The sequence below is a fragment of the Dendropsophus ebraccatus genome, chromosome 10 (assembly GCF_027789765.1).
Source record: "Dendropsophus ebraccatus isolate aDenEbr1 chromosome 10, aDenEbr1.pat, whole genome shotgun sequence".
In the NCBI taxonomy this organism is placed as follows: Eukaryota; Metazoa; Chordata; class Amphibia; order Anura; family Hylidae; genus Dendropsophus; species Dendropsophus ebraccatus.
Genome location: NC_091463.1, coordinates 78,558,778 through 78,584,632, shown reverse-complemented (window position 1 = coordinate 78,584,632; position 25,855 = coordinate 78,558,778). Strand labels below are relative to the sequence as shown.

General features: G+C 44.4%; 1 protein-coding gene across 6 annotated transcripts in view; it reads right to left on the bottom strand.

Moving 5' to 3' along the window:
- The window catches only part of SIPA1L3 (signal induced proliferation associated 1 like 3), a 140,932-nt gene that overhangs the window by 11,769 nt on the left and 103,308 nt on the right, over window positions 1-25,855 (bottom strand). For all 6 annotated transcript variants that reach the window (XM_069943510.1, XM_069943509.1, XM_069943508.1 and 3 more), the window contains 12 exons: window positions 23,486-23,616; window positions 22,468-22,656; window positions 21,062-21,236; window positions 20,741-20,844; window positions 19,120-19,277; window positions 18,310-18,886; window positions 13,258-13,532; window positions 8,097-8,342; window positions 5,623-5,766; window positions 4,912-5,015; window positions 636-742; window positions 190-557 (listed from right to left, as the gene is read on the bottom strand). In XM_069943510.1, coding sequence (XP_069799611.1) covers window positions 190-557; window positions 636-742; window positions 4,912-5,015; window positions 5,623-5,766; window positions 8,097-8,342; window positions 13,258-13,532; window positions 18,310-18,886; window positions 19,120-19,277; window positions 20,741-20,844; window positions 21,062-21,236; window positions 22,468-22,656; window positions 23,486-23,616 — 2,578 coding nt within the window. The remainder of the gene's footprint in view (window positions 1-189; window positions 558-635; window positions 743-4,911; window positions 5,016-5,622; window positions 5,767-8,096; window positions 8,343-13,257; window positions 13,533-18,309; window positions 18,887-19,119; window positions 19,278-20,740; window positions 20,845-21,061; window positions 21,237-22,467; window positions 22,657-23,485; window positions 23,617-25,855) is intronic.

The following is a 25,855-nucleotide window of genomic DNA, read 5'->3' as shown; positions in this document are numbered from 1 at the left end:
ACAATACAGGATCTGATCTCCCCCACACTGTACAATACAGGATCTGATCCCCCCCCAACAGTACAATGACATTCATGTGTCATTATTCTATGAATTGGCTGCTCGGGCAGTAAATGCAAAGCGAAAACTTGGTATAAAGTGTTAGGAACACGACATATCGTAACAGACTTTATATTCCTGTCTCTTTACCTGGAGTCACTGAAAGCTTCTGCTGCGCCGCTACCAGGTGGGTACATTTTGGGTCGGTAGCCTTTTCCAGAGGACATCTGATCTTTCCTCTTGTCCCGCGAGCTGCTTTCATGCATGCCGGGATAGGTGGAGCACGCCATGGGTTTCTGCACTTTCTCTCGGCGAGGAGCTTGCCTGGCTGGCTTAGACTGCGCAAAATTGGGCAGGGAGGTATCAATGCCGCTGTCGTTGGATGTGCCCTTAGTGAGGGGCTCTATGTCTGTATCTGGCTGCTCCTGGGGGTCAAACCACCGCTCATCACTCTGGTTACTGGAGGCCGTACTGGACAATGTGTTACTGCTGGAATGACTGGAATACTGGGCCTCTCCCTGTAAACACATCAATAAGGTCAGGGACATGCCCCCACTGCCTATGCACAGTGATCACGCACGTGTCTGAGCACTTACCCTAGAATGACGGTGAGGAGAACTCTTCCCAGCCAGCTCCTGTCTGTTAGGTCTCTTGTTCACACTGGCTCCTACTCGGGGCTGCGATGGGATGTGCCACAGAGGTTCTGCAAAGACAAATGGTGGCGTCACATGCACCTTGCAGCATTAACGTCAGCGAATAATTAGAAGCTGAGTGTTAATTAAAGAGGATGGTGATGGGGGCTGGGTGCCGGATCCAGAGACTGGGATACAGTGACGTGATTCCTGCTGACGTCTACACAACAGACACTCCTCATGTTCACCTTCTCCATACAGAGGTGATGCTGCTCCAGCAGGGGCTGACACATGAAGTGGACTAATGGCATAACCAATGTGGCTCCTGGCATGAAAAACTAACTCACTAAGCACCCAAATTGTCATGTTGTCTACAGAATCATGAAGACTGCCTAGACTGCTCACACTCAACCATTACAGAAGTAATGGTTCTGTACAGGTTTTCAGAAAGCAGAAATCTTTCTTAAACATAGTTGTTTAAGATCTCATTGTTTTTAAAGTTGCATATCGTTTCATAATACAGTGATTTAAAGGAGAAGTCTGACAAAAAATTTATTAAAGTATTGTATTGCCCCCCCCCCCAAAAAAAGTTATACAAATCACCAATATACACTTATTATGGGAAATGCTTATAAAGTGCTTTTTTTCCCTGCATTTACTACTGTGCCAAGGCTTCACTTCCTGGATAACATGGTGATGTCACTTCCTGGATAACATGGTGATGTCATTTCCTGGCTAAAAAGGTGATGTCACTTCCTGAATAAAATGGTGATGTTACGACCCGACTCCCAGAGCTGTGGCTGCTGGAGAGGATGATGGCAGAGGGATGCTTAGTATCCCTCCAGTGACCTGTGTCCCTCAGTGTCCCCCTGCCATTATCCTCTCCCGCAGCCACAGCCCGCACAGCTCTGGGAGTTGGGTCGTGATATCACCATATTATCTAGGAAGTGACATCACCATTTTATCCAGGAAGTAAAGCCTTGATACAGTAGTAAGTGCAGGGGAGAAAAAAAAAAACTTTATAAGCATTTCCTGTAATAAGTGTATATTGGTGATTTGTACAACTTTTAGGGGAGGCCATATAATACTTTAATAAACATTTTTGACGGACTTCTCCTTTAAGGCTATTTTCACATGTAAAATGACACACGAGGTGTAGGTTGTAAAATAATTTTACATGTAAACAAAGTTTACAAAGCCATAGATTCATGAAACTGTAAAAAACCCCTCAAGTTGTCAGACACAGACATTTGCACAAACATGCACATACATACACATGCAAACTGCACATTGTCCAGGTACCTACATTAAACTGAAGACCTCTTCCTTACCCATGTGTCCACCTATTCTCCCATCATCTAGCCCACATACATACACCCATCTCCTTACCTGCTCTGTCTGTGCTGTACAGAGAGGGTGGGAGGCAGACGGCACTGCAGGGAGTCAAATGCCATCATCCAATGTCTACCCAACCCACTACTGCTACTGTTTCTGTGATGGTCCACGTGTGTTCAGACATAACTGACAATATAAGTATAAAACTCATGTCACTCGTTTGATCCATAGGATCTAAAAACTAGCTGATCGTGAGGGTCTGACTGCTGGGACTCTAAACTATCTAGAGGTCTCTTCTATCCCGAGGGAATGGAGTGGTAGTGTGCATGTGCAGTTGCTGCGGCTCCATTCACTTTCTATGGGACTTTTACATGATGCTCAGTCCTGTACTGGTTCCCTAGACCAGGGATGGGGAACCTTCGGCCCTCCAGCTGTTGCAAAACTACAACTCCCATCATGCCTGGACAGCCTTCGGCTGTCCAGGCATGATGGGAGTTGTAGTTTTGCAACAGCTGGAGGGCCGAAGGTTCCCTATCCTTTCCCTAGACCATGGTGGAGCGGTGTATAAGAATGTACACAGCTGCTCCATTCACTTGGGGAGGTCGTAACAGTCAGACTCCCAATGATCTGCTGGATCAGGGAATAACTGAGTCCCATATACACACACACACACGATAGGCCTCCTCATGCTCTACCAGGAATGGCCTCCCAACAATAACCTCTCATCTTCAATTGCCATTCGCTCCATTCCTTACCTCAGAATTGCAAACCCTCTGCATACAGCAACTGTGATCCGTCCTTTCCTATCCCCAAAATGTCAAGCACTGCAAGCAGCAGGCAGATGCTACACACAGCACTCATCACATGATCCTGGGAAGACTACTCACATGACCCGCCATAACATTCCATGGATGATACACTCATTCTCGCACAGAATCCCTTTGTCACTTACTAAACATATCGGGACTATTTTCCCTTTATCTAGCTTTAATAGGCAAAGTCTTAAAAAAATTAAAAAAAAGATAAAAGCCTTTGACACGTCACAGGGACATCACTTGGTGGAGGTCAGAGCTGATCAAATTGATTAAAATGTTCCTGAGAGATGTCAATTGTATTTTTTTTTTTTAATCCCCAGTAGGCTTTAAAGAGGTATCCCAAGGGAAAATGTAGGAGTTTACGGGGCGGGGGTATGGGGAGTACAGCGTACTTGGCTCTCTCCGTTGCTCCATACAAATGAATGGAGCCACAGGTCACATGCCCTTCCCCCCTGGTCTATTCATAATACAAAGGCAAGGGCCCTATACGTAGATTGGAGGGGGGTACAGAAGTCGAACCTTCCACAAACTTCTACTTTCCTGTGAATAGAGGAAAAGTTGATTTTCTTGGAATACCCCTTTATAAAAGTTATCCTGCAAAAAAACTTATTCCTTTAAATCAGACAGTAATATAGATTTGTAATTCACTTCTATTAAAAAATCTCAAGTCTTCCAATACTTATCAGCTGCTGTATATCCTGTAGGAAATGTTGTTTTATTTTCAGTCTGACACAGTGCTCTCTGCTGACATCTCTGGCCGAGACAGGAACTCTGTCTGTTTTCTATGAATCCCCATAGAAAACCTCTCCTGCTCTGGACAGTTCCTGTCTCGGCCAGAGATGTCAGCAGAGAGCACTGTGTCAGACTGGAATTAAAACAACATTTCCTGCAAGACATACAGCAGCTCATAAGTACTGGAAGACTTGAGATTTTTTAATAGAAGTAAATTACAAATCTACATAACTTTCTGACACCAGTGTATTTGAAAGAAAAAGATTTTCTAAGGCCCTACTCCACGGGCCGACTGACTATTAGCGCTTGTTTGCTCCTCGTTCCCTGCTCACTGCTGCCGCTATTCCACGCCGCTGCTGCCGATGCTCCTATTCCACGGAACGCCGGCAGCAGATCGTTGCTGTATCGGTCGTTTATCTTTTAACATGTTTGAAAGACAAACGACGCAACGATCATCCGACATGAACGATGTCGGCTGATCGTTGCTGTCAATTCCACGGGACGATTATCAGCCGTAACGGCAGATATCAGCCGAATATAGCCGATAATCGTTCCGTGGAATAGGGCCTTTAGGGGGACTGTTATCACTGTTTGTGTATTTAAAGTGGTTTTTCATGGTCTTAGGTCATGTTATGTATTACCTGGGCCCAAAATTGCACACACTCTTCAGAAATTCTGCAAATGTGACATCATGCTAAGGAGTTTTATGAAAATGAGTCAAGCAGTGTAAGAGTAAAAAAATAAAAAAAATAAAAATCACTAAATGTTTGCTCCGATCACTAACTGCAACAGACAAAAAAGACCAGAGATGCACAACCTGTGGCCAGCTGCTACAAAACTTCATTTCCCATAATACCTGCATAGATAACCAAATTGTAGTTTGTGCACCCCTGAAATACAATGATAAATTCCCCCACCTAGTGGCACCATCATAGTAAATCAGGTACTACACTGATTACTGTACATAGAAGGACTATAAATATATTCACAGTTTACTTCAAAGCTTTCAATGTGGTGTGTACAGAGGGTATATCAGCACCAGCAATCCTGCCATCAGAAATGTGGCTCTTCACAAATGTACCACTAGATGGCGTTGCAAATACAGAATTCTGGTGAAATCTCTCCTTCAGTGTAGTATCCAAGGCAATATACAGGAAAAGGACATGAAGAGGGTCTGCTGTATAAACCAAACATAGAGAATAATATCTACAAGTTGGGATGCTCTGATTTTAGGAATCCCAAATGGTCTGTCCCCAAATATGTCATGCACATGAGCTGGAGACATAAGAACATGACATGGGGGGTCTGCACCTCTGACCTAGTACCTAGGTATGAAGGGAATATGCTCGGTGTCTCACCTGGTTTATGTCGATCCACAGTCATCTCCTGACCGGACAGCCCATCCTGTGCGCTGTATGATTCCGCCTGTAGCACGGTGCGCTGGGGGGTGCCAAACCTGGAACTGAGATGACATACTGATTAAGAACAATGGTTCTATGCTCCTTCTACTCCATGTAAACAAATGTGGAAAGGTCTGAAGATGCAGATGCATTGGGCAATGTTGGAGGAAGGTTCATATGGAGGACATTGGAAAGTCTATTCTGGAAAATCCAGTAGTCTCCCAGCCTGACAGCATGCCGCAGGCACAGGGCAAAGGTCACGTCACTAATTACAGGTGGGTGGGCGGCATTATTTTACTGTAGTATTGTAATGGTCATACAGCTATAATAACACAGCCTTACATAATGTACAGAAATCACATGGTTTATCCTATCACAGAAACACTAAACCCGCAGATGAAGCAGAGCTGAATACATGAAGTACCACGGCTGCCGATGCAGAATTGTTACCTGCATTGATAAGTCCTATGACAACTAACCCGGCTCTGCTACATCTGCAGTGCGTGCACATAAATCCTGTAAGAACAGACTGTCAGTGAGGACGCTATAGAGATCCTGCACTCATGAACCTGTGAACACCAGGAAATCCGCTCCACCTCTCACCTGCATGACAGATTGAGGTCACAGGCCGAGTAAACAACATGATATACAGCGTGGCTGGGCTCTCACCTGTCCGGCGTGGGCTTGTAGCGGCTGTATCCTGCCCCGGTAGACGGTGTAGAGAAGCTCCCAGAGGGGTGTCTGTAAGGCTGTGCTTTGTCAATTGCTGTCGGGGATGTGGCGACATATGGCGTCTCCGGGTAACTCACTGGCCTGTGTGCATGAAATTACCTTGTATGAGAAATTGCAGACACAGGTAAAAAGTCTCCCAGGGCCCTACGGGCATCTCCTCCCTTGTCACACCTGCCTCAGCTGACTCCGTGGCACACGCTGTGCCAGTTTTTCAAGAGCGGCCATCCCATACAATGATATCTCCCTATATAATGTTATGTGGTGACTGTGAGCAGCTTACAAAGAGGCAACCACTAACACAGGGGTAGAGAACCTTGGCTCTCCAGCTGTTACTAAACTACACCTCCCATCATACCTTGGCAGTCAAAGCTACAGCTACAGGCATGATGGGAGTTGTAGTTTTGCAACAGCTGGAGGGCCGAAGGTTCCCTATCCCTGCTCTAAAACGTCTGCTGCCACCTCTGTCCATGTCAGGAACTGTCCAGAGCAGTAACAAATCCCCATAGAAAACCTCTCCTGCTCTCCAGACTGGAAAGAATACACTACTTCCTGTAGGACATACAGCAGCTGATAGGTACTGGAAGACTTGAGATTTATATTTTTTTTAACAGAAGTAAATTACAAATCTGTGGCACTTTCTGGCATCAGTTGATTAGAAAGATATTTTTTTGTTTGTGAACTACCCCTTTAAGGCGAGTTGTGAGCGTGTGCATTATGGTCACAATAACCACCATAACTGTGTCCATGTTCTTATTGGGACTTTGCCATCAATGCATATTGACAAAACAGGATGCCAATGTATACATGCTCACATAAATGGGACCCCGATGACGTTAATGACTGAACATAGTCAACTAGTGACTACGCTGAGGTAATTTCCCACACATACTGTATATGTGCCATGGATGCAGCTGAAAACCCCAAGTATCATTTCTGCAGGATATGAATGCCTCTTTTGGCCAACACTGATCTCTCTCCATTCCTCCATACACATGAAAGTTTTGTTTTTCTGATCCATTATGTTTTTTTGCAATGAAGGAACGAGTGTAAAGCTGCTGCTAGACACTTCTGGTAGCAGCTTATCCCTCCAAGAACAAGAGGGCTGGGCAGTCATATTGTAACGGTTGAGAAAATGAACCAATGTTTATGTGAGTAAAGGTCCTACACGTGCAGATATTCACCCAATGAGTGCTGTTTAGCATAGGGAGCTGTGTGGTAGCAATATATTTTGCTGCAGTACAAAAGCTGCAATCAGCCGAGGATCAGGCATTTTCCCGCTGATCGGCTGATCGCTGTCACTTTTACACGACACATTTGTTCTGGTCATTATGAACCATACATACAATAGACACACGTCGACCTGATGCTTATAGCCAATTAATGCCAACTAATACTAAATATTTCTATTCCATCCTTCAAAAATGTCACTATAGATGCCTAGAATGAAAAACTAGAATGAAATAATACTAACATATACTTACCAGCCATAACATTAAAACTAGTGACAGGTGAAAAGATTATCAGTGATCAGGTGACAATGACGGCTGTCAGGGGGTGGGGATATACAGCAAGTAACCAGTTAGGCTACATTCACACCTCCGTTGTTCTGTCCGCATTTGCGGACAAAGCATAGAACGTTCAAACGTCCGTACGTGTGTAAGGGCCACGATCCGTGACGCAAAAAAAAAAAAAAGGACATGTAATGTGGACCGCACTTTGCGGCACGGATCGCTATGCTAATGAAGCGGCAATGTAGTGCTCCGTGAAGCACAGAGCACTACAGATGCACATTTGTAGTGTGGGCCGCGGGTCCGCGGTCACGGGCTGCACTATGAATGTGTGAATGTAGCCTTAGTTCATGAACACAATGTGGGAGGCTGAAAACTGGACAAGTTTAAAGCGTCACTGTCCTTTTATTTATTTTTTTGCAGAAATCAATAGTCCAGACGATTTGAAGAAACTTTGTAATTGGGCTTATTAGGCAAATATGCCGTTATCTGCATTCAAAAAGCCTTTTCCCAGGTCCTCCCATCCACTACTTTCTTTCATCAACTGCTCATTATCAGGAAATCTCGACTAGTTTAAATCAGTCGAGCCCTGTCTAATCTATGGAGAGGGAAGGGGGAGGAGGGAAGAGGGAGATTAGTCGCCAGCAGAGAGCAGAGAACAAAGGATTACACAGCGGAAGCTGAATGAAAGCCGGTATTCAAAGGTCAGTGCTGACTGTCAGAGATAGCCCGGTGATGTAGCTGTAAATTAACTCTTTGTTGTCCTGTTTTGGTGCCTCATCTCTTGAATAGGGGGGAGAATATTCACTTACCAAATCTACGTTGTAGACTTCCCATGAAGCATAAAGACATTATCAGTGAAAACTGCAATGCCATGTTCAGCCACAGGGGGCACAGACTCACCTTCTGTTGTTGTGTAGCGGCTGGGGCTCTCGGACAGGCACCGTCGGGCCCTGCTTGGGTGGTCTATTTAGCGACTGTGCATAGGTTGGGGTCACCCATTTTTGAGAGGGACTGGCCCCGTGATGGGTGGCCGAGCCACTCCACTGCCAGGCTGTGTTGCTGCGGTATGGTGGCCGGGCACTAGATGTGGCATTCTCCGAGTCTTTGTGGTCCATAGAGCAGAGTTCATAGGACTCAGACCATCCTCTATGGAGAAAAGACAACAAAGAATGTTAAATGTGGAGAGGTCTTTACACATGTACAGGCAGAATGAGAGCACAACCCCCACGGCGGATGGAGAACGTTACAGGGATCGCTCTCTGTGTTACAACTTGTCCTGCCAGACTATAAACGGGTGCGGTTTACTCTGCGGCTCTGTAATAACTTCTTTCCTGCACAAAGTGGTGGATTGACTATGTAAAGAGCCGACAATCTAATACCTAACAGCGACTAGTAACAACCTAATATACAGCCATATAACATGTGCGATCATGGATATCAGCAAGCACGGTTCAGTAACCATCTGTAGTACCATATGCAGTGTTATTCCCACACTGTGCTATGGTACACGTGTACCCACAACATACATGTACATCACATATAGTCACCCTAGACAGGCCCAACAGACGGAACTTCATGTACCGTAGCTTCTCATGTGCTGTATATTTTATCATGTGTTAGTGCATTGATGGGTGGCAGATTATCAGATGTTCTGAATTATCGGACCACCATAAAAACAGCGATAAACCAAGACGTATCCCACCTATCAGTGGTCAGACCACCACCAATCACAGAACGGAGGTCCCTAGTTCTATCTATGGGGCTCATCTAAAAGTACCCTAAAGACTGAAAGGGTCACTGTCGTTTACATTTTTTTTTGCAGAAATCAATAGTACAGGCGATTTGTAATTCGGTTAATTAGCTGAAAAAATGCATTTTTATCATTAAAAATCAGTATGAAGCTCTCCCCCTGTCTTTATGGTTATCTATAGAGAGGGGAGGGGTTGAGAGAGATGAGGCACCAACACAGGACAACAAAGAGTTAATTTACAGCTACGTCATCAAGCTATCTCCTCTGAAGTCAGCACTGACCTCTCTGACCTCTGAATACGGCTTTCACACAGCTCCTGCTGTGTAATCCTTTGTTCTCTACTCTCTGCTGGCGACTAATCTCCCTCTTCCCTCCTCCCCCCTCCATAGGTTACACAGGTCTCGACTGATGTAAAAGAGTCGAGATTTCCTGATAATGAGCAGTGAATTAGAGAGAGGAGGAGGGGGGGGGCCTGGGAAAAGTCTTTTTGAATGCAGATAATGGCATGTGTGTCTAATAAACCCAATTACAAATTTTCTTAAAATCACCTGTACCATTGATTTCTGCAAAATAAAAAATAAAAAAACGACAGTGACACTTGAAGCTAGGGCCTAACATATAATAAAGAACCCACCAGTACAATTGTGGGGTGTGAGTGGAAACCTGAGGTGTCACTTGCTGGATTCTGTTTTGCATTGATAATTAAGACAAGACAAGATTGATGATCACTCCCTAGGGAAGTCTAGGGGATGTCCCAGTAAAGGGAAACTCCATTGTCTACTTATGTAGTCTATTATTTTTCCACATGGGTTCAGTGTACACAGTTAGTAAAGAAAAAGATCAGGCTCATGTAATAACTCCTGTACACCTGGCACCATGTTGCAGATAAGCTCTATGGACAAAGAAAAGGACTTTACATCTATAAGGTGCAATACCGGGAGACTGAGGCCTCATGTATATTTTCCTGCGTGCCATAAGTAGTGCACACATAATGGGGGAGATTTATCAAACATGGTGTAAAGTGAAACTGGCCCAGTTGCCCCTAGCAACCAATCAGATTCCACCTTTCATTTTCCAAAGAGTCTGTGAGGAATGAAAGGTGGAATCTGATTGGTTGCTAGGGGCAACTGAGACAGTTTTACTTTACACCATGTTTGATAAATCTCCCCTAATGAGTGTATTGTATACTAGTATGGGGGGAATCCTGGGAGCTATACACAGAGGGGCACATTTATCAAATGTATGGCATATAGTACAAAGGTGGCGCAGAGTTTTGCCGCAGAATCCCAGCACGCATGCCTCCTCCCTCCCCCACCCTTCCCTGCACTGACTGATTGACATATAGGATTCGGTGCTGGAAGCCAAGCCCTTGTACATCAAGCATGCAGGGCAGAAAAAGAGAGGGGGAGGGAGGAGGGATGCATGCTAGGACTCTGCAATACCTCCTTAAAGGGGTTAGCCAGCTCTACAAAAACATGGCCACTTTTCCCCCTCTCTTGTCACCAGTTCAGGTGTGGTTTGCAATTAAGCTCCATACCCCACCCAATCTGGAGACGAGAGGGGGAAAAGTGGCAATGTTTTGTAGCGCTGGATAACCCCTTTAAAGGGGTTATCCAGCGCATCAAAAACATGGCCACATTCTTCCAGAGACAGCACCACTCTTGTCTCCAGTTTGGTGGGGTTTGCCACTTAGTTCCATTGAAGTGAATGGAGCTTAATTGCAAACCACACCTGAACTGGAGACAAAAGTCGTGTTGTCTCTGGATGCAAGTGGCCATGTTTTTGTAGCGCTGGATAACCCCTTTAACACCTTAGCTCTGAGTATCATACAGAGCTTTTTGCATTGCTACAATTGATTGTAACTATAAATTTACAGGAGCAGGGCAAAGCAATACATCGAGTTGTATGCAATCTTGTGGACTGTGGCTATTAATAGTTTGTTAATTATTTCTAGTAATGGAATTTTCTTATCCTACTCTCATTGTTGTATATTTAAAAATTTTTTATAAAACTCAATAAAAACATTTGGATGGAAGAAAAGGGAAAAAAAACACAAAAAAGACAAATTTGTAGCGTTACAAAACATTGCAGTATAGCCCTAACCTTAAAGGACTTCCACCCTCTCCTGCTATATGTCTGTTTTAGGGTCCTATCACACAGGGCGATTACCGTGCGAATTATCGTTATTGTGTTTGCATTTAAACGATAGTCGTTCAGTGTAATTGAACACTGTTCATTTGCTGGGATCAGATGGAGTAAAAAATCGTAGTAACAATCGTAACTAACGTCTAGCGTTCTGTGTAATACAGTGAATGATGGCAGGTTAACGATAAGCAATTTTGTTTGCGATTGTTTATCGTTAAAAATCACCTTAGTCTAATTGTACCCTTAGTAAATATACACATATTCACCATGATGTAGTAATGCAGTAGATGCACAAATTGTGCTTTTCCTCTGTTGTCCTGATCAGATTAATATCTCCGACACTGATGTGTCTGCAGGAACCATATGATCTAGATCAGGCATGTCCAAAGTCCGGCCCGCGGGCCATTTGCGGCCCGCGTTCCGAACTTTTATGGCCCCCCAGGTATCCAGCAGCAGCAGATACCTTGAGGCTTTGCCGCTGCCGTTCTCGTCGCCACGCCACTCTAGTGCACGGAAAAAGAAAGCCGAAATCTTGCGATGTCCGAGATTTTGGCTTTCCTTTTTCGTGCGCTAGAGTACTGAGTACTGACATCTCGGACATCGCGAGATTTCGGCTTTCCGAGATTTCAGTACTGAGTACTGACGGTGGTCTGGCCAGCTGGAGATCTCGCACGTCGTGAGTTCTAGGGCTGGAGATTCTTACAACTCCTCAGAGGTCAAGGAGGCTGATGACCTCAGCTTAGTTATATATAACTTTTAGTATATATTATTTATATAAGTTCCAACGCCACCCTACTCTTCCAGAAGGGTTAGACCAGCAGGGTCCTCGAAAAAAAATGTTCTGCAGCCATACATAGGTAGTGGTAGTCTCTGAAGAGGAGTTGGCTACTGTAGGCAAGGAAAAGCAGGGCTATACACTCACCATACATAAAGGGAGCATATAGGAATCTGTGGTAGCAAGCTGTCATACCCTTCATTAACCCCTGACTGCCTTTCACTCTGCTATAATTCCATTATCTGATGTGCGACTATTTCACAGCTTGCTATTATCTGCCTGTGTTATAAAGCATGTAGCATGTAAAATGGTCGGCCCTCGCACATGTTCACTTCATCAAATTTGGCACTCTTCGAAAAAAGTTTGGACATGCCTGATCTAGATCATGAGTCTCCAAACTGCGTCCCTCCAGCTGTTGCAATAGCACAATTCCCATCATGCCTGGACAGCTAAAGCTTTGGATTTGGCTGTCCAGGCATGATGGGTATTGTAGTATTGCAACAACTAGAAGGCCGCAGTTTGTAGACCCATGCTCTAGTGGAAGAGTTCCACCTAATTGTTAATTGGTTCATGCTTCAAGAAAGAATAACAAAGAAATGGTGCAATGCAGCATTAGCAGTATTGCATTTAAAGGGGTTATCCAGCGCTACAAAAACATGGCCACTTTTCCCCCCTCTCTTGTCTCCAGGTTGGGTGGGGTTTTGAAACTCAGTTCCATTGAAGTAAATGGAGCTTAATTGCAAACCCCACCTGAACTGGAGACAACAGTAGGGGGAAAAGTGGCCATGTTTTTGTAGCGCTGGATAAGCCCTTTAATCTATAATAAAAAAAAAAAAAAAAAATCCGCTCAAATTAAATGGGATCAGAAAGTTAAACAAATTTGTAATTAACTTCTATTGAAAAATTTTCCAGTCTTCCAGTACTTAGCTACTGTACATCCTGCAGGAAGTGGTGTATTCTTTCCAGTCTGACACCATGCTCTCTGCTGCCACCTCTGTCCATGTCAGGAACTGTCCAGAGCAGTAGCAAATCTCCATAGAAAACCTCTCTTGCTCTGGACATTTCCAGTCTCGGACACAGGTGGCAGCAGAGAGCACTGTGTCAGACTGGGAAGACTACACCATTTCCTGCAGGACATACAACAGCTGATAAGTACTGGAAGACTGGAGATTTTTAAATGGAAGTAAATTACAAATCTATATAACTTCATGACACCAGTTGACTTGAAAGTAAAAAAAATATGCTGGCGTATTCAGCTGCAGGAGGGACACTACAGTCAGTCTCTTCCCAGGTGTAGAATAACTCATAATAGTGAAGAATAGGCTGAATTCAGCTACACAACAATTACCAAGGAGGCAGTTTCCAGGCTTCAGCACACAGGATCCTCTTACCTTCGAGGGACTCCATCTTCATGTGGGGGTATGATCACCACCTTCACCGTGACCGACGTGCGCAGGAGGTCAATCATCTGGTCATGGCTAAGAGTCACCACCGCTACCTTGCATATTTCTACGAGACGACTTCCCTGCCGCAAACCAGCCTGCCATGCAAATCCATAGTCCTCAACTTCCGCTACCGTACCGTCATACTTTACATGGAAACCGAGCTGACCCAGTCCGTTGCGGCGTAAGGTCATGTCCACCGTCTCGCATCCTGTGGTCATTATCTGATGAGGAGATAAGAGGCGTTACTCACGTACCCGAATCATCCACCATTACCCGACTAGAGATGCCTATGTAATATATACTTAAGTGTATTCCTACATCTGATGTCAGGAGATATCTGGCTGTCGGGGCTATACAACCAGATATACATCCTAAACAAGGAAATGTTTTACTGTCCGAGACTATTTTATGGTTATTATAACAGAATTAATCCACACTTCATAATAGGTTGAGTAAGCTACCTATCTCTTACATTATACTTCAGAGCTCTATTCACAATTCTGCACTTATAATTTTTTTTTGCTGGCTAGATGTCAACATAGAGCATGTTCTTGTGATTTACATTCAGATTGTGATCTAATGTCGGAAATACTTAAAGTACCCCCCTTACCCCTGTATTATAGGACAACCAGCAGAATTGTGAATACAGCTCTAGGGTATACTTAGTTATCAATGTAATATAATAAAAGGAACCCCTCTATGTGGTATATAGTGACGATTCCTAGGTCAGAGCTAGACACAAGGCTCTGGCTATCACCCACACATTGAGCCAATAGAACACACCAAGTATACACAATTAATTCATCCATCTTTATTAATAATTTTATTCATCTTTATTATTATCCATTAGGTCACAGTATTAAAACTCTGCATCAGTAAAAGGCATGACACACAAACGGCAACCCGACAGCGCGATCAGTGTACAGAATGGTTACAAGACGCCATTGTACGTACATATATTTCCCCTTACTTTAACAGAGCACAAATAAAAGAAACTAGAGAGACTTCAGACATACGAGAACAGAGAAACTATACAGAAAGTGGGTTAGCAATACAGATCAATGCCTACAAATACAATACAGGTATACAAGAGGGGTGTACAGAGAGCGGGGCATACGCGTCCCCTGGTGGCCCGTCCAGTGCCCTTTGCTGGAAAGTCTCTCTCAATAGTAAGGAATGGTGAAAACTGGTTAAGTGTTAATGTCATTTATTAAGAAAAATATATATATTTTAAAATGTCAGAGATGGGTCAGAGTCTGAGTGATGAGATCCCCACTGATCTCTAGAAAGAAGATGAAGCGCTCAGCTAGGCGCTTCCTTCCCAATCCCGCTCCTTGCTAGAGATTGATAGAATTTTAATAGAACAGATGATGAGACTAGTAGTCAGCTGAGCCCTTCTCCCCACTCCCAGACTGTTCCATACTCTTGATATGTCTCAGTTTTGATATATTCTCTTTTAGGGCATTTGGGTTTCCCCACTGCCAGCAAGAGTAGATGCTGTGGGGGGAACATGTATAATATATAATATTGCACTATACCCAGCTATCTTAGTCAGTCCCCATACAGTTGAATAAAGTAGCAGCACATGTACTCTGTTGAGATGGGAGACACATAACCCCCCCTGTCCTCATGATAAGTAGGGGATCCCAGCAGTGAGGACACCAGTGATCCGTGACTTATCGCTTATTTTTTTTTGGATATAAGGTGTTCACAGGAAAACCCCTTTAAGGTTATGTTCACATATTGTATATGCACTAGTTTCTAATATAATATACATCAATAGTTGAATAAATCTGCAGCACATACAGTATGTGTGAACAGCCCCCAGGTGGCACACTCCTCTGCTTCCTTAGGGCCCTATTCCACCGGACGATTATCAGTCAGATTATCGTTAAATCGTTCGAATCTAAACGATAATCGCTCGGTTGAAATGCAGTTAACGATTATCGACCGAACAAGAAATCGTTGATCGCTTTATAAGACCTGGACCTATTTTTATCGTTGCTCATTTGCAAAACGTTCGCATTGAATAAGACGTCATTCGGTCGTTCGCAGTAGATACGAACGCAATAGTGAAGAAATAGCGAAGAAAAAACGATCGAAAATACGATCATAAGTAACGATTATCGTTCCATGGAAATGAGTGAACGTTTTCAGGTCTTTCGCAGTTTTAGCGGTCGTTTGAGATAGTTAATTGTTAACGATTATGCGAACGATAATCGTCCGGTAGAATAGGGCCCTTACCATGGTATGACCATACCCTACACCAGTGGCCTATAACCTGCCGCTCCCCAGCTATCGCAAAACGTCACCTCTCTCTCTCGAATAAGGAAAAGCTTAATAGTTTTCCACTTTTCTCACTTTCAATGGTTAATAATGTGTCCTGGTCATATGATGGACGCACGTGTGCAGAGCTCTGGTATAACAACCCTGTTTATAGCAGCGTGACCATCACATGACCAGGACCTTTATCCCCGGGAGAAGACGATGAACGGCAACAGCAAGCGGAGATACTGATAGTGATACAGATAGTATAGCACAGCCACACATATACGGATGCTGCTATGCCTGGTAATACACTGAAGGGGATGCAGGGTAACATGGTCATAGGTGGTCCATTAATCCTAAGTAGTGGACCTCAATGTAAAAAAAACCCCTCTTTAGCCCCGATAGTAATATATCTGTACATATCTTATATGTACATTATATCAATGACTTACGGCCCCACTTTTAGAGTATGTTCACACAGGTGGGATACAACCCCTGCCCTATGGGAACAGACCCTTATGGAGTTTAGCCTTCCCGTACGCTAGAGAAGAAAATAGCTTTCCCAGACAACCATCATGTCCCCCCCAGCAAAGCCCAGAAACTAGAGGGTTAGTGAGAGAGACTGGACTGAATCCAATTAAGAAGAAATTTTTACAATCTATCATGGGGGAGATTGTAGAAGAAAAAGAAAGAAAAAAGTAGAATACAAATGAGCCTGCGGGTTTAGTTGTATCCATGAAGTGATCTCAGGACAGTAGCGGGAATATCCAAACAATTTCAGAGCACCCGGCATCATAATGAATGAAGATGCCGGAAGCTCTGAGCTCCAGCCCGCAGTATACAGTCCATGCACGGACCATATACTGCGGATGTGTGAATGGCCCCCAAAGCTGAAATTTACCCGGTTCAGTGAACAAGGGAGCACACAGTGCTTTTCCATCCCGAAACAAGGCAGACGTGACATTTGTTATTGCATATATTATGTGATAGGGTTTGGTCCATGATCAGGGGCATTTATGGCTTATCCTCAGAATAGGGTACTGACACCTATCACTCCTCAGCTGTTTCCCATAACTGCGGCATACACAGAGAAACAGAGCTGGAAGCACACAGTGCTATACACTGTATAGTGGCCATGCTGCGTTACTGCAGCTCAGTTCCTATTCACTTCAATGTAAGCTGACTACACAATGTACTAGTAGTCTGCTCCTCTGTATATGGCGTCACTTCTGGCAAACAGCTCATACGTGGGGGAGATAGATGATGGCACCCCACCGATTAGGTAACCCAAACATAACTTTTCATATGTTGCTGCCCATGGCGAGACTGATTACTTCCATACTGGTTATCATTTAGTCGCCTTACCCCAGTTCTCAGCTGCTGCTTTCTGTTAAAAACACAAAAATCTGTGTGTGAGCTTTTCTCTCTGTCTCCTCTCCCCCCCTTACTTCTGAGACAGATGATGTAAACAAGTCCCTGGCTGGCTGTATCTGTAACACTGTAGCTTCTTTGTAATGCTGGGAAGGTTATTGCTGATAAATTCACTGCGATTAACGCTTCCAGCATTACAAAGAAGCTACAAAGTTGCAGATAAAGCCAGTCAGGGATTTGTTTACATCATCTGTCTCAGAAGGGAGGGGGAAGAGGAGGAGACAGAAAACACCCACACACAGATTTTTGTGGTTTCAGCAGAAAGCAGCAGCTCAGAACTGGGGAAAGGAGACTAAATGGAAAATAACAAGTATGAAAGGAATTTTTAGTTTGACCATAGGCAAACTATGTGGGGAATACCTCTTCAATCCTGAGGAGCGGCTACTAGTAGAAAAGTTCCAGAAAACCTTTTTAAGGCTGGGTTCACACTACATATATTTCACTCAGTATTGTGGTCCTCATATTGCAACCAAAACCAGGAGTGGATTAAAAACACAGAAAGGATCTGTTCTCACAATGTTGAAATTGAGTGCATGGCCGCCAAATAACAGTAATTAACGGCCATTATTTCAATACAACAGCCGTTGTTTTAAAATAACAGCAAATATTTGCCATTATATGGCGGCCATCGACTCAATTTCAACATTGTGTGAACAGATCCTTTCTGTGTTTTTAATCCACTCCTGGTTTTGGTTGCAATATGAGGACCACAATACTGACTGAAATATACGTAGTGTGAACCCAGCCTAAGGGTGTGTTCACACGTACAGGATCTGCAGCAGATTTGATGGCGCAGATTTGAATCTGCAGCAGATCCGCAGCAGATTTGATGACCCAGGGTTACTTTGCATTGAATCTGCAACTTCAAATCTGCACCATCAAATCTGCTGCAGATCCTGTACGTGTGAACACACCCTCAAGGTAAAATTTCTGTGAATATTTTCTTCATAGGTCTCAATGAACTGTGGTGGTCAAGACTACTCTTACAAGCTATTACGACAAGGAACCTTTTATTTCCGTCTCCTTATAATAGATGGTTTCTCCGCACCTGTATGGGGCTCCGTGGACTGGTAGCTGCTCTACTCTCTGTGAATGTGTTGATGCAGTATTGCTGTGTATAATACAAACCCCTATTTCATATCCAGGTTATGGATTTCTTTATTGATGGAGGTTACAGCTCCGGTGGAGTTTGATTTACTGTATGCGCAAACAGCATTTACATGATTAACTCAGCAATCGGTCAAATAAAGCAAAGCCAGCATTTAAGCAACCCTGCTGCTTTATTGAAGACTTACTGACCTTAAGTCTCTGCACAATCTCCCGGATATCTTCTGCATTCCCGTCAATTGCCCGTATTAATATATGATCACCTCGGCCGTAAAAGATCTTCAGGGACAACGGCTCTGGAGTCCACCCAATGACATCAGCACAGTAACAGTTAAAGACCACTTCCTTCGTGGCGGTCTCTATCAGGACCATGAACTCGTTCGAGATGCCCAACGCACACTCCGTCTCAGCTGCCTGAGAAAAGTCTTGAGCCATCACTCTCCAACACATGGCGCCCGAACTCTGCAGCTCGGCACCGACCCGCGCCCTTGTCCTTTCCTTCTTCTTGGAAGTCAGAGAAATCAGGTTAAATTTACCCGTGGTGTCGATAGGAGTATTGGTGACATAGTTCTCTGCCAGGTCCTTTAGGTATTCCTGTCTGGTGCGAGTGGCCATAGTGTGAAACTTGTCTGACTTGTGAGCCGCATTCTCAGCATTGATCACTTTAGCCAGGAGAAAGTCGCGGAACACATCGGATTTACGGAATGTGACACCGTTAGGAATTGGAGGACCGAAGGGAGGGACATCTTTGGATCTGGTCACTGCCACTCTGTGAGGAATAGGTCAAGCAGCATTAGGAGGACAATACAATAAAACTAAACATTATAGAACAGGGGTAGGGAACATTGGCTCTCCAGCTGTGGCAAAACTACAACTCCCATCATGCCTGGACAGCCAAAGCTAAAGCTTTTGGCTGTCCAGGCATGATGGGAGTTGTAGTTTTGCCATAGCTGGAAAGCCAAGGTTCCCTACCCCTGTTATAGAACCTAAGATTGGGCCTACCTGTAGCAGACATTCTCAGTGCAAGGCTCATGTGCCCGGACAATGATAAAGACGTGCTGGAAGTGCGAGCGAATATTCTGGGGCGTAAAAGGCAAAGCTCCAGGCTCCTGGAAGATGATGGTCACTATATCGTTTCCAATATGTCTCTTCCGAAGAAGCTGAAGAAAATGAAGAACAGAAATAACATATTTAAGAAAGTGTCACTGTCATATACACAACTAGCCAACCAACAATCCATGGAGGCAAGTGTAAGCAGAGCGCGTTTGGTGGAATTGTAGCGATATTAAAGGGGTATCCGGGAACAAATAAAAACATAGATGCTTTTATGCAAAAACAGCTCCAACCACTGTCCTAGGGTGATGTGCGGTATTACACTATTTAATGGAACTGAGCTGCAAAACCACAGCCAAACTAGAGACAGGAGAGGTGCTGTTTCTGGAAGAAAGTGGCCATGTTTGTGTAAGCCTGGATAACCTCCTTTAACCAGTGCCATTAAAACATGCTCTATTATAAAGCACAATGAAAGTGAATGAGATTTTACACTGCGGATATTTCCCACATGTTATAGGAGCATACTGTTACCCCTTCAATAAAATCAGTAGTGTATATGCTGCAGAATCTACAGTCGGATATCCAAGTAACATGAGAATTTTGGTGCAGAATCGCAGCAAGATTCACAGGACACAAATTCTTCCCCTAAGGCCTTGTGCACTTGACATGTATTACAGGGTGGTTGGCACCATTGTCTTTGGTATTATTTTTGGTTAGAGGTAATGTTTCAGGTGTACAGCTCTGTAATACAGAATCTGATAGAGCGTGACAGAACCTGTTTATGCAACTGGTCATTAGTAAAAACAAAAAGAAAAAAAACAACAAACTTTTGACATCATGACTAGAGATGAGTGCAACTCGATTGTTCGGCATTTGAATAGTGGTGGCTGAAGAAGTTGGATGCAGCACTAGGGAGTGCCATAGGCTGTATTAATGTTTTTAGGACTCCCTAGGCCTACACCCAACGTCTTCTGCCACCATTATTCAAATGCCGAATGTTCGGAGGGAGAAGGACAGAGCTGGGCGCTTCTCTTTCACCTCGCTCCAGGAGACAGACATAGCAGTTGGCTGTAGACAAGGGCATTCAGCTGCATGCTTCCCCTTAGTTTGCTCTTATGGCCAGGCAAGGTGTGGAAATAGAGGCCGCTGGTCACTTACCTCCCCAGTTCCAGACTGTGTGACATGAGCAGGTTTATACTGTGTGTACGCCCGGGGCAGTATGTACAGTAAGCACTTGCACCTGTAGGTTGCTGTTGCACTTTTTGTTTTTATCAGTGTGTGACATGTCAAAAGCGTTTAGTATTTTTTTTTTTTTTAGATGACAGGGACACTTTAAGGCTCATGTTGCATAATCTAATATATTTATTCTATAATGTCATACACTGGTTATTTTACTAAGCAGAAGTCTGATTTCACAATAACAAGCTTCCCCTAAGGCGATCACTCACTACACTTGAAATGAATCACAACTTGATTCATCCTGTAAATAGCCGGAGTCCCTGGAATATAAGAATCTGCATAAAGATAACTTTCTCGGTTATAAAAAATGGAAGACGACGTAGCTCTCTACCTGCTGTCGGTTGTTTGGTGTGTACGGCAGCATAGTTGATACGTGAAACATGATCTCGTAGTCCTGGTAGTTGGTGTATAGAGAGTGCGTCCCGGTGGAATCCGCTAAGAGAATGCAAGAGAGACCGGTCAGACCATCAGGTAAGTGTGTCACTATACAAGCACTACTATAGTCATACAAAGGACATTACAAGCAGCCCAATAAAAACCTCTCCATAATTGGAATATAAAATATAAATATACACACACACGCACACACATATATGCATGCCACATCCAGTGTCTGCCATGCTGCTCGGTTACTGCTCCAGTTCCTACTCACTCTTGGTGTCCAGCTGAGCCGCATACTTGCTGAAGCCTCTAAGGCAGACTTTCTCCCCTAGTAAAGACAAGAACTCCTCGAAGGCCGGTCCTGCGCTCTCATTGTTATACATCTCCTCCTCCGAGCTCTGACCCACTTTACAGTACAGAATCCCCACCTTGTGTTTTCTGCAGAGCTGGAAACACAATGGGCGTTATTGCTGCTATAACCAAAACAGTACAGTAAAAAACATATACGTTCTAACGTGGTGCCTGTCGTTCAATAGCGCTGAGGAATTACTTGTGTTATCCTTCCATTGCACCAACCTATGCTTCTCCTCAGACACTCATCAGGATATTCCCTTTACATAATGCCCTATCAAAACATAAAGATGTTAGAGGGGGTCCATCGCTCTTTACCACCTAACAAGTGGTGGCTCGTCCTTGGATGGGCTCATCCAATCTTGAAGAAAAGGCTAGGAGAGTTTGTGTGTCTTAAAGAGTGCCGGTCATGAAGTATTAACTTTTTACTTTTCATCAGCATGTCAAAAGTTACTGATCACAGCAGATCCCACTGCTGAGGCCCACTGTAATCAGGAGATGTAGCTGGGGAGAGATTGCGGCATCACGTTCCACCCCCCATCCGGCCACTAATTCTGACAATGTAGCCTCACTGATTTACATTTTCAGAACTGATTGTAAAAAAAAACACAGCCAGGGAGTGAATGACACAGCTGCCATGTTCTTCCTAATTATATCTCCTGATCACATCGGGTCTCAGCAGTGGGACCCGCTGGGATCAATAACTTTTGACATGTCCTTTAAAAGCTAGACCAGAGCAGTTAGGTGATCATCATAGCAACTCCCATAATAAAGGGTTTGTCGGTGATGATGAATATGGCGCATGTGATGTTAACTTTATGCAGTATAGTACAGAGCAGAGGAGAACCTGTCTGGACTGCAGCCAATAAGATGACAACAAATGAAGAGCCACCTTGCTATTCATCCTCATCTTTCCGCTAGTCATTACAAAGGATATGGACAGACGAGGACTCTGGCTTTTTATCTCCTCTATCCAGAGACTAACACGGTATAAAGATAAAGGCTGTGTACCACCCACCTCTTTATATTGCCAGCGCTAATGGAAAATGACTGAACATCAAACCTTCTGTGTACTGACCTAAGCATCAGCTCCCTTTCATGTCATCACACTTATTTCGCTCGGTATCTAAGTGGCCTCATTTAGGATAATGGAATGATTTCGCTAATCAGGTCAGAGCGGCAGTCACAGGGCTCAGCCATAATCATGGAAAATCACAGTACATGTCACCCTCCCTGATGTGCCCACCATACCCCCATAATACCAATCAATATATCCATCTCCCCAGTCATATAGTAAAAAAAAGAAGCAATATCCATGTAGCTCACCCCTTGTTCGTCCAGCTTGAGCAGCTGCTCGGTAACTTTGGAGGAATTCATGGCCAGCCGCAAACAGTGGATATTAAGCTCGGGGATGACGGCCTCCAGGACGTCTTTGAGGGGTAAGCCCCGGACTGTACCATGCTTTGCTGTGGATGGAACAGCATCTTCGTGGATCATACCTCTCAGGGTTACCAGCTGTAAAGAAAAGTAGGAGAGAGATTGGTACAAACTACCCACTATAGATACCAAGGTAATAAGACTCTGGTCACATCTGGTTATATGGCTGCATCTCCCTTCCTGGGAGGAGGTCTTAAATTACAATTACACTTCCGCTAGCATTGAGCTTTCTAACCTGGCAAATGGGCTCTAATGTAATGTGACCTTAGGGGGCAAAGAGTCCGCACAGGAGGGAGACCACCCAAATAGTAGCCACAATAGCAGCTTCATTATAACTGTATGGAGCTGCTGAACAGAGATGATTGACAGCAGAGAAGTAAAGCGCACTACTCCCACATTACTCTCCCAAATGCTGTGACCCCCAACCAATCAAAAGCACTTTGAATATGGATTTTTCAGTAACAGCAGCTTTAGAGTATGTTCACACAGGACAAAAAAGCTGTTGTGGATTTTCCCAATTTAAGGGGGTTATCCAGGATTTAAAAAAAAAAAAAAAACACAGCTACTTTCTTGCAAAAACAGCACCACTCCTGTCCTCAGGTTGTGTGTGGTATTACAATTCAGCTCCATTCCCTTTAACAGAACCAAGCAGCAAAATCCCACCCCCAAACTGAAGACAGGAGAGGTGATGTTTCTGGAAGACAGCGGCCATGTTTTATAGGCCTGGATATCCCCTTTAAAGGGGTTGTTCAACCGGGGTGTGCCGCCATATGGTGACATATTAGGTATAATACTACTATAACACTGAAGCCAAATACTGGTTGTTATGCATTGGTGTGGGTGTGTACCACGTCAGTATCTCCTGGTGTGAATACACACTATTAAGCAGATTTCTGTAGTGTCTAACCTCACTGGTGCGGAGGATGATCCTGTACTGGTACTGGGGACCGTGCTCCTTGCTTTCCTCCAGTTTGTCTCTTTTCAGACTCACGGCGACAGGTCCCAACTTCTCATCTATTCCAAAGTAGTTACAGTGCTCTAGAAAAGAAAGTCACAAAGTATAAGGGCAACCGATGTAACTGTACGTCCCATCCCCCGCAACCACTTCTTATTAATGGAAATACTATTATTGATATCACATTAGGAAGAAATGAATGCTAATAATTCTTTCCTTCGTCAGCCAGAGAGGTAAAACTGACTAAGCAACAGAGACAAGGAGAAGTATGATGGTGGGGCTAAAAATCTACAGTTACTGTATTGATCTAGTGGTATAATGCAAAAAAGTGCCACAAACCCTCAGACAGACAGACGTACGCCAACTAAGAGAAGACTTACCTCAGCCACCGCAGCCACAGCCATTATGTGGCGGTACAGAACCGGTCAGATAGCTGCAGCATGGAGGCCTACACAGCAGCATAGGGAGTTCTACAATATACTTGCTGGTCTGTTTTTGTACTTTTATTTTTCTTTCCCTCTGAGGCCTGCAGCATTTTTATTCCCACCAACTTGAAGACTCGTTGCTCAAATCTCTTGATGATCTCGCCCACCAGTCTCCGTTGCTCCGCATCCGCTCCCCGTCGCTCCTTCCAGGGTGCCGGGAAAAGCTGGATCCAATCCTGGGTAACTTCTCCCAGTTTCCCAGGATTGGACCCAGCTTTTCCCCGGCACCTGGGGAGGAATGGCAGGGAGCAGAGCAGCACTGAAAGGCCGACGGCTTGTTGAGCGGAGCGCTGATCAAATGAATCCCTTTGCTTTGTTTAGATCTGTGATTCGCTCATCTCTAGTTGTTATGACGTCTATTGCATAATATGAATGTATTTTTTTTTTTTTTTTGGCACAAGTCTCAGCTTAAAGGGAACCTGTCACCCCCCGTACCGGGGTGACAGGCTCCCGACCCCCCGTTAGAGACCCCTATACTTACCTCATCCCGCCGGGTCCCGCTTCTGGATTCGGTCGGGTCCCGGAGATCTCAGCCGCTGCAGCCCGGCGCGCGCGCTGAGAGATGAGTCCAACACCCATAGAGAATGACAGGAGAGTCCAGCGCTCCGTCATTCTCTATGAGCGTTGGACTCATCTGTCAGCGCGCGCGCCGGGCTGCAGCGGCTGAGATCTCCGGGACCCGACCGAATCCAGAAGCGGGACCCGGCGGGATTAGGTAAGTATAGGGGGCTCTAACGGGGGGTCGGGAGCCTGTCACCCCGGCACGGGGGGTGACAGGTTCCCTTTAAGCAGCAGTTTTCCAATATAATCTGTATATTTCTTTTTAAGCTTTCTATGGTGTCTCCCTTTCTGTCAAACGGTTCTCCATGCTCCCTCCGTGATGATATTTGGTCTTTTCTCTGTTCAAAAAAAATAAAAAAAGAGACCAAACACAGGAAGCGTCCTTTGCACACTCACAGACATGGCTTGGTATTGATTGACAGCAATTCCTGAGTGCGTACGTAGCCGGACAAGTCTTCACTGTGCATATGTACAGCTGCTGCATGTCCACATTCAGTAGCAGAAAATCCTGGGGGTGCTTGCATTGTATGGTCAGCTCTCCTGTCACACAGCACCAAAACCTCTGTAACCACACAGTGACATTATACTGACTGAATTGTTGTATAACAAAGGGCATTGCATCCTGGGAAGCTGCAGAGCTGATATCATTAGCCTAAGTTAATTGCCCTCAGCTAATATACAACCGGCAGGATGAACAGGTGCCGTTCCTTGTTTGAGCAAAGGGACTGGGACTGTGTTTGGTCTTTTCTTTTTTTTTTTTTTTACCAAATATCAGCACTGAGGCAGTTTGGTCAAGTGTATAACACGGATTTAAACATATAAAAAATAAATAAAATGCGAGCATATTGCAAAACTGCTAGCGATCACAACCCCTGTGGATGTCTTTACAAATAAATGATGTGACAGGTACCTTTAACAGATGCTGCTACAGTATATCAGGCTGGGACTTAAAATCATAAAACTTAAAGGGGTACTCCAGGAAAAAAAAAACTTTTTCTTTGAAATCAACTGCTGTCAGAAAGTTAAATAGATTTGTAATTTACTTCTAGTTAAAAATCTCTAGTATTGCCATAGTTATCAGCTGCTGTGTGTCCTGCAGGAAACATTGTTTTCTTTTCAGTCTGACACAGCGCTCTCTGCTGACATCTCTGGCCGACACAGGAACTGTCCAAAGCAGAAATGGTTTTCTATGGGGATTTGTTGCTGCTCTGGACAGTTCATGTGTCGGACAGAGGTGGCAGCAGAGAGCGCTGTGTCAGACTGAAAAGAAAACATT